The sequence below is a fragment of the Convolutriloba macropyga genome, chromosome 6 (assembly GCF_964194025.1).
Source record: "Convolutriloba macropyga chromosome 6, txConMacr16.3, whole genome shotgun sequence".
Classification (NCBI taxonomy): Eukaryota; Metazoa; Xenacoelomorpha; order Acoela; family Convolutidae; genus Convolutriloba; species Convolutriloba macropyga.
The window spans coordinates 16,216,163-16,226,059 of NC_134473.1; the positions used below are offsets into that span (position 1 = coordinate 16,216,163).

The 9,897-nt window shown below is 36.0% G+C and overlaps 1 protein-coding gene across 1 annotated transcript in view; it reads right to left on the reverse strand.

Moving 5' to 3' along the window:
* The window catches only part of LOC142341521 (uncharacterized), a 133,120-nt gene that overhangs the window by 98,498 nt on the left and 24,725 nt on the right, over positions 1-9,897 (reverse strand). Inside the window, exons 4-6 of the mRNA XM_075392514.1 lie at positions 6,780-6,948; positions 5,795-5,910; positions 2,217-2,367 (exon numbers count right to left, since the gene is read on the reverse strand). Coding sequence (XP_075248629.1) covers positions 2,217-2,367; positions 5,795-5,910; positions 6,780-6,948 — 436 coding nt within the window. The remainder of the gene's footprint in view (positions 1-2,216; positions 2,368-5,794; positions 5,911-6,779; positions 6,949-9,897) is intronic.

Here is a 9,897-nt window from a genome sequence, read left to right on the forward strand (position 1 = left end):
CACTAAACACGTACGAAAGCTCAAAGAGAGAGCTACAAAAATTTTTGGGCTTTACCAGTTTTAACCGATTTCACAAACCGAAGACACATCACAAGCGTGTGGAAACATTTTAAAGTAGCCGACTAACATCGGGCGAAGTGCTCTCAAACGATTGGCGAGCCGTTGGCTTCCTCAATAGATAGCTACGGTCTAGGTAGGCTATCTTTTGTTTAATTGAAGGGGCCTTGGTGGATCTGGCTGGGTTACGGGTGGAAATATGTAGGGGTGGGGATTGGGGGTAAATAGAAGTTGTGAGGGAATGGTTTCAACTCTAAGAACAACCCTTGAAATTACAGAATTCAAGGCGCGCATGGCTGAGGCCAGCTTGCGATCTTACGGGTGGAATGAGTTTGAGAGACGCAGTGAGAAGTGAGGCGTTGGGGGGGGGATGGGGAGGGTAGAGTGCGATGGGCGTCAAACTCTAATAACGCCCTTCACACCATGGATTAATACTCCAAAACAGTTTCAGTGAATCACATACTTAGAGTTTAGAAAGCCAAAACGCTGAAAGAAAACCTAATGCCTCTGGGTGCTACCTTTCTATCCCGTTTTTGAGGACAAAGTCACAAGGGTCAATAAGAAAAATAGGTCAATAGAAAAATCGCAAAAAAAACTGCGGGACTAATATAATGTCTCTCAACTTCGTCTGAGAGCGATTAAACAATAAGAGACACGACAAAAATAATTGCTTCAAACTTTGTTCCAGAGTTATTAATTCATTAAAACTATTCGTGAGTACCAATCAATCTAGAGTTTCGAAAATTTTTAAGAACTTATGAGCACTCAAAATATCACAAGAAAGCAGAAAATCAACTTTAAGGACTCTAGTTTCCAGACCAGACCATTCTTTTAGAGGCACCTTATAAGTTCAATTCGTTAATATGGACTTCATAATCTGCAGCACTTGCAAAGACGTTCACCAAAAAGTTTGCAAAAATCCGAAACTTCGATACTAAAAATTTTCTTTAAGTGGAAAACATAAAACTTAAAAGCCGATTGAAACTTTATGCTAAGTTATTCAATGACTGCGAAGTTACAGCTCAACATTATTAGCAAAGCTTGTATTTTCTGCTGCATTGTAAGCACTTCAAAAAGTTTCAGATACAGCTACGCTTGGTTCAGCGCACTTTTGATTTGACTTTTAGCAGTAAAATAGCTCGAATTGAGTTCAGCTGTACAAAATTATGAAAATGCTAATCACGGAAACTTACATTTATTAACTTACATAAAATTAAGGGAAACAAGTCACAAAAAGTCAAAACGCTCATGTGAAAAATAGATCAGACAGAAACTCTTATTAAAAAGTTGAATAAAAAAACTTCTTCAAACATTGTTCGAAAGAAAAAATAAGAGTCAATCATCTATAATTTAGTTGATGTTCATTAAAACAATTCAACTTATATCAGAGCACATGAGGTTACCATTAGTAAACATATCCGGCAGATTGCCGGAAAATAGCCGCCGTTGATTCCCATAACTATTGGGATTGAAAGAAAAGAAAATATCAACAAATTGATTTTTGTATAAAAACATTTTCAAGTGCGATTCATTTTGATGTCATTTCGTAATTGAACATACTACTGTCCCTCAGTGAGAGGCTACAGGGTCTAGTATCAATACCACTAAGCATTATAGAAAGTAACTAAAACTTATGAGAACAAAGTTCAAGTACCGGGAATCTAAAAATGGGCTTTATGGGTTTAACCCGTTTCTATTTATGACTTCGATTTTTTTATACTGTCTCTCTTCATTTTGAATTGCTTTGCTGAGCAGCTGCTGTTTAAAAGGACTTTGAGCAGAATGACAGAAGAGTGAAACTAGCCTAGAGAAGTCAAAAAGATTTCACGCAAAATGTCGAAAAAGCGGCAAAATGGGTAAAGCGAAAAAAAGTTCGATGAAGTAAAAAAAAAATAGGAGCGCTAGAATAGCCGGCTGAGAAGATGAGGGCAGCTATTAATTAACTTATACCTGTTAACACAAATGAGTTTAGCAACCACAGCAGTGTGGACCACTGAAGTCTGAAGTCAAATCAAGCGAGAAAAAGTTATTGAGAGGAAACCAAATTGGGCAGTCGAAAAAAACTACTTAATAAACTCCGCACATCGCATAATACAAATTTTGACTTCAAAAAAAAAATTGGGAACATGAGACAGTAATTGTTCCACTTTTCCTGTAACCTTTCTGAGCAGTCATGTCTTCCAACTGTGCGCTAATTGAATCTCTTTCGCTCTCCGCGCTTGTTAATTTGTCCTGCATCACCTGAAGACTTCTACGCATGTCTGCCATCTCCAGGTCCAACATAGCCACGCTCTGTGCATCCTTCGCTTCCTGTCAAACACAGAAAATGTCACCCCGTGACAGCTTACAATTTTAACAATAATTCTCCAAACCTCTGCTCAACAAAAAACTATTATTAAAGCAACACAATTCTCCGCAACCTTCAGTACCGCAAAATTTTTAAAGGCAGTTTGGGGTTCCGTTTGGAGTCATAATAGGAAGGAGTATACAAACGTTTTCAATTCTGTTTTCGAGTTCAAACACTGCGTCAAAAGATCAGCCAAATTAGTTAACTAATAACGTCAACCACACACACCACACTGATACACTTAGTGACGTTCCTAATTCTTCGATACATTTCAAAGGTATATCTTAGAACAGGTAATTAGACAGATAGGGAGATTTAAGAATCAAACCTCCCTTGTGATTTAATAATAGTGAATCAATGCTCCATACCAAAGTGTGTTAGTTATTCTTATCACGGACAGTTTAAGTGATGATAGAAAGCTAAGATGTTATACTACACCCACACTTTCTTCCTGCAACACAAACATTTGTGAAGAACCAAAATCTTTGTAATAATTACGTTAATCAATAAAATGGACAAGCTGCATAAACATAGCAGGCAGATAGCCCTACAAGAGACACGAAATAGACTGTTGAGATGCTCTAGTTAAAAAAAGGTTTAAGGTGTTACTTTTCAGACGCGTTAAGAAGAAAGACTACAGGGATTGGTATGCATACAAATAAACATTAAACCTGGGAAATAAGACTAATTAAAACAAAGTTAAAATACTAGGCATCTAAAACTGCGCTTTATGGGTTCCTTCATTTTCCATTCTTCCTTTCTTTTTCCGATATGACTCTGCAATTTTCACATTGTCCATATTTTACAAGTCCTGAATTAAAATCCGAAGAAAAAACTTGAGACCTGAGTAGCATCCTACTTTTAGGGCAAAAAAAAGATCATCAAAGTCAGCTTATCAGACAAATAAACAAACACAACTTTTGATAGTAAACAGAGCCTATACTGAAAGAAAAATGCATGAAAAACTAATTATCTAATTTCCCCTTTTGACATAGTGATATCAAAGTAGATAAACCAACAACAGCAATTGAAAATGTATACACTATGGGACCTTAGGCTCTAAACAACATCTCTGGAATTACAAACAAAGTAAAAAGGCCCAGAAGAAACTGGGCGATACTCGATTTCAGAGGGCTTTGAAAAGTGACATTAAAGTCATTTCAAAACTGCACATCTTTGAACAACAAAATAATCAGTGATTAGAGAGCATATAGAACTCTTTTGAATAGAAAAATGAATCCCGGTGCAAAATAAACAAACACAGCAAGAAAAAATCACTAATTCATAAATCGAGACAAATGCTCTAGTTATAAAATCAATAACTACAAGCTGAAAAAAAATAAATAGTTAAAACCTAATACCAATAGAAAGCAAAGGAGACTCGTCAAAACTGAAAACAACAGACTGTAAACAAATAGATTAACAAGCACGGTCAGCTTGTTTAATGCATTAAAGAAAGATTAATTGTTGAAAGCATTTGTTCTGAAAAGAAAAAATATTAGCTGTTAACTGATAAAATCAGAAAGTCTATCAAACCTGTCTTTAATGACACTTGTAAAACAAGCAGGCAAAACAAGAACATAACCATATAGAAAACAGAAAAAGGCGAAATTAAAGTTTCCAACTTCGCAGTAAAAAAGTTCAAAACCATTTTTATTTTCAACAATTCTGTCAGGTATCTTATCTCCAGGACTTAAAAAGATTCGTTGGCCAGTATTGGTCGTTAAACTAAGAAAAAGGAGAAAAATTGAAAAATTTTGAAAACAATTGCAGATTCAAAATCTTAATAAAACTCAAGATATTAATATCTTAAGAAGCATTTCATTGTCTCAAGATACCATCCAGTATCCCTGTTTCAAGCCTGAAACAGTTTCACTGGCTCATAAATATCCATACACTTGGAATATGATAAAATTTTCCAAAAAATTGAAAAAATTTCAAATTTTATCCAAAAATGACAAACTGGAGTCATAAAAAATATTGATCACCATCCCATTAACTCTAGAAGCTATGTAGTAGCTTATTATCAAACCTTGGAGGAAGTCCCAGGGACCCTGGTGCCGGAAAAAATTCAAAAACATAAAATTTCAAATATTTTAAGAAATTGCTTAAATTCGTGATAATGAAATCCTGAAGAACATTCCATTACATCGATAAATTATGCAGGAAAATATTAAAAAACCCTAGATGAAGATCCGTGACTCTTGAGGCTAGAAAAACCTTTAAAAAATTTTTTCTGGCTCCTGAGTCTGGAAAGACTTGAATAAGGAAAAATAAATGTCAAAAAATTTGAAAAAATTGCATGTTTTGTCAAAAAAAATCTAAATTTCGTAATGTTAAATTGTTGAAACCATTCCATTACCACAAGAAACTATGCAGTAACCTATTAATAAAACCTGGAGGAGGTTCTTTGACACCTAGGGCTGATAAAAATAAAAAAAAATTAAAAATTTTCAAAAAGCTTGAAAAAATTGCAAAATAGTATAAATTTGTGTGTTTTTAGCGAGCGGTTGTTCGTTGGTAGCTAAGGGAGGGGAGGGAAGGGGGCTAGTGTCAAGGGCTGATCACGCACACAAGAAATAACAATCAAGTGCTTCTTTTCTGCAATAAAACTCATAGAATAATTGTCAATAAATGATTGGACAAGGAAAATGCAAAACGCTGAGAAATAAAGCATATAGTAAAAATCTTCAAAAATATCAAACATAGCTGGCAGATTGCCGAAAAATAGCCGCGAAAGACGCTTGTGACCAACCATGAATTGAAACAACTAAAGAAATAAGATACAGATTGACCAGACTCTAATACTCAAGAATTAGGGCATATAAGTTTGGCACTACTTAGATGCGCACTATTGATTTTTAACTAGTAAAGGTTCATAAAACTTTAAGTTCCGTAAGTGAGTTCAGAAGTCATTTCTTTGAGTGAGGTAAGTCACTCAATTGACCTAAAAGCAGAATGACAACACGAACACAAATTTTAACTGCAAAGCAGTAGAAGTCACTGAAGTCATTGAAAAAGTCAATTCCAAGAAGTCAGGGTAAGACGAAACAAAAATCTGTTAGACGATTTTAAAAATTAGGAGCGCAATAATAGCCGCCTGGAATTGCTGACGCAGCTATTAAAAATGGCCAAAATTTGATTTTTAAATTTTTCGATTTGATAAAATCTCATGCAACTAAAATCGCAATTTATGCAAATTAAGCTGAGGAATGTCTCTGAATACACGTGTTCTGCGCATTCAAAGCGTGAACAAAAATTCTCTAAAGCAGTAACGCTGGCAAATTTTTGAGTTGATATAGCCTTTCGGACTACTTCAATTTGGGTGGATAACAGACCAACAAATTACTTTCAGTTTTGATATCGGATAACATATACTCTCAATGGTACCTGCTTGCTGCTCTCTTCCTGCATTCGCTGCCTCATGTCTTCAACTTCTTTTACTTTGGCCGCCTTCTCCTCAGCCAGTTGCTGTTCCAATGCTCTCAACTGAGACACCAATTCAGCTAATTGTCAAATAAAAAGTTAAAAGTTTAAATTTTAAACGAAAGTAATCAAATCTGTATATAAATTTAACATGAAAGGCAGGGGGAGGCTATTGCAACTTTTGCTTGACCAAAAAGGAACTCAAATTTAGCCCTCTCTGAAGTGCAAATTTTGACCAGAAACGAACAAAAACCAACTATTAATTCATAACGGTATCTTAATAATTATCTACTTTCACTATTATCATCAATTAAAATTTGATCATTTTATAACAGATGATTTTAAAAACGCCTATGCAAATGGACACATAATTCTTTTAAGCTATTGATTCGAACAATCGGCTCAGCATGAAACAAAAGAATTTACTTATTGACCATTATAAAGCTATCTATTGAATCTTCTGGGCTCATCAAAGAACTGTCAATCAAGTAGCAAAGCTGAGACGCGCAAAAATGCTAACGCACCAACTTCTAATATTAGATTTTACAGAACTGGCGCGATTAAAAGCGACTACGCTCACAGATAGTTAAAAACTGTGATGTAAAAAATAACAGACACAGCGGTGGGAGTATAATGCATATATAGCCTTGATAGTCAACTTTGTCCAAAACTAAATGAAGTGAGGGCGAGGAGGCGTGGGTTTCATGTCCTTTCACAGTATGTTTCTTAAAAAATAAAATCAACGGACTCAAATTCTAATAGAAACCCTAGAGTTTTGTCAACACTGTTCGTTACCGTTACTGCCAACAGTAACAGCAATTTAACAAATCTTTCGTTTTTGCTATGATAATCTGCATAGCACAAGAATACAACTGTTGAAAAGCTAACTTTAACCTCTGAATTAAAGTGGTGTATTTCGCAAAGAAACTACATGGCTGCCTACAATTACCAATTTTTGAGTTCATCGCATCTTTGTTCTGTTCAAGCTCATCAGTCTTGGCTCGAAGTAGATCTCCAAATTTCTCCGTTTCCAGCAACAGCTGTTTATTCACACTTTGTACCATTTCATCCATTGCTCCTTTCTCTTCAGTGGCTAACTGCAACTTGGAGAGAGTCTCCTAAAATCAAGCTAACATTCGAGCGAGTTGATGTTTCATCACTTATTCAAATTGTCATATCGACTGTTTCATTTACAGGTTCTTGGGATCTTTTCAATTTTTGCCCCCTACCCGGCTTATTGGGTGCGTATTAGTTGCAATCCCCAAGTGCGCGTGCCATACTTCTCAAAGACTTAATATATCATGGCACGCGCATGGTAACTCGGGTACATAACGCAAGATGCGGGGCATAAACGAAAAAGATACATTTCTTGGTGCTAGAACTTGATGTATTGCGCACACTTCTTAATTCGCATAACCGCGATTGGGATTGAAAGAAAAGGAAAAAAAGGTTGTTGCTTTAAAACGCAAACTATTTTGATCGGATTTTGTAGTAAGACAAACTCCTGCTTATTAAAGAGATTATACAGGGATTAGCATCAATACCAATGAACATTAGACGGAATAAATTCCAAAATCTCTTTTCTATTTTTGATTTCGTTTATTGATACTAGCTCAGTTAAACTTAAAATGGTTTGCTGAGCTACTCCTGTTCAAAAGCAATGAACAGAATAACCGAAGAATGAATCTAGCCTAGAGAATTAAAGCAAGACTATTAACGCAATATGAACAAGTTGTGAATTTTGTAAATTCAGATAAAGCAAAAAAAAATGTTTGAAGAAGTGAAAAGAAACATAGCCGGAAGGATTCCTGAAACTCGTTGAAAAAATCAAATAATTCGATATAGCACAAATATACATAACGTTACCGACTATGGTTGGGCAAATTGCTCTCTAACGGCCGGTTGGCTCAAATGATTGCTTTCCATCGGTAGTAGTCAGCTCGAGTTAAGGGACCTTAGCAATGGGGGGGGGGGGGGTGAACGGAGTGAGCGAGGTGAGTAAGGTTAGGAGCGGGTGGAGAGGAGGGTCCAAATATTCAGGTAGAGAAGGGCCGACGAGAGTAGTATTGGGTGGTGTTGGGGGTGAAGGGGCGTTGAGTGGTTGGAGGGCCATACTTTTCAGACTAAGAACCGCCCTGCACATTGAAATTGCTTCAAAGCAGTTTTGCTGAAGCGCATAGTTAGATGCTAGTAAGGCTCTAACAAAGCTCACCTCTCTTTACCTGTTAATCTCGTTTTTTAAGGACGAAAAGTTAAAATGGTCAGACTAAAAATTGGTCTAGCAAAAAATTGCATATAAAATACTACAGGACTAATATAGTTGCGAAGAACTTCGTTTGAGAGCAATTAACTACAAACTTTGTTTGAAAGCAATTAACTAATACCTTTGTTTGGGAACAATTACAAACCATTAGAAGTCCAGTGATGGATTCGCAAAATCGTAGCTATGCAAATTGTCTCACCCGTCAATAGCATTCGTGAAATAAATCAAGTGAGAAAACAGTGAAAACAGAAGCCACAATGCCGCATACAAAAAATTCTTTTTGAAGGAAAGAAAAAATTGACCAACCACTAATTTCAAACTTCAATTTCAGAGAAGCTTAAAATCTTGAACACTACTCGTTTTCTTCGCTGCCTTTTCTATTCGGACGTAACGAATATTGCCATTACAATTTGACTTCTCATTTACATCGAAAACCGAAAAAAACCGGCGAGCTGTTCCAGTAGCTAACGACGGCTCTGAATGAAAGATCAATAAATGGATCTCAAATTGTTGAGTTTTTGATTGCCGATGGCTAAAAATTATTCTGCATTAAACGAGAAACTCGATAATAGGAACAATTTAGAAATATATGGTAATATACAAAGAATGAAATGAAAATCAATATATATATATATATATATGTATGTGTGTGTGTGTGTGTGTGTGTGTGTGCGTTTGTGTGTGTATATTTTGATCGGATTTTGTAGTAAGACAAACTCCTGCTTATTAAAGAGATTATACAGGGATTAGCATCAATACCAATGAACATTAGACGGAATAAATTCCAAAATCTCTTTTCTATTTTTGATTTCGTTTATTGATACTAGCTCAGTTAAACTTAAAAAGGTTTGCTGAGCTACTACTGTTCAAAAGCAATGAACAGAATAACCGAAGAATGAATCTAGCCTAGAGAATTAAAGCAAGACTATTAACGCAATATGAACAAGTTGTGAATTTTGTAAATTCAGATAAAGCAAAAAAAAATGTTTGAAGAAGTAAAAAGAAACATAGCCGGAAGGATTCCTGAAACTCGTTGAAAAAATCAAATAATTCGATATAGCACAAATATACATAACGTTACCGACTATGGTTGGGCAAATTGCTCTCTAACGGCCGGTTGGCTCAAATGATTGCTTTCCATCGGTAGTAGTCAGCTCGAGTTAAGGGACCTTAGCAATGGGGGGGGGGGTGAACGGAGTGAGCGAGGTGAGTAAGGTTAGGAGCGGGTGGAGAGGAGGGTCCAAATATTCAGGTAGAGAAGGGCCGACGAGAGTAGTATTGGGTGGTGGTGGGGGGTGAAGGGGCGTTGAGTGGTTGGAGGGCCAAACTTTTCAGACTAAGAACCGCCCTGCACATTGAAATTGCTTCAAAGCAGTTTTGCTGAAGCGCATATTTAGAGACTAGTAAGGCTCTAACAAAGCTCACCTCTCTTTACCTGTTAATCTCGTTTTTTAAGGACGAAAACTTAAAATGGTCAGACTAAAAATTAGTCTAGCAAAAAATTGCATAAAAAATACTACAAGACTAATATAGTTGCGACGAACTTCGTTTGAGAGCAATTAACTACAAACTTTGTTTGAAAGCAATTAACTAATACCTTTGTTTGGGAACAATTACAAACCATTAGAAGTCCAGTGATGAATTCGCAAAATCGTAGCTATGCAAATTGTCTCACCCGTCAATAGCATTCGTGAAATAAATCAAGTGAGAAAACAGTGAAAACAGAAGCCACAATGCCGCATACAAAAAATTCTTTTTGAAGGAAAGAAAAAATTGACCAACCACTAATTTCAAACTTCAATTT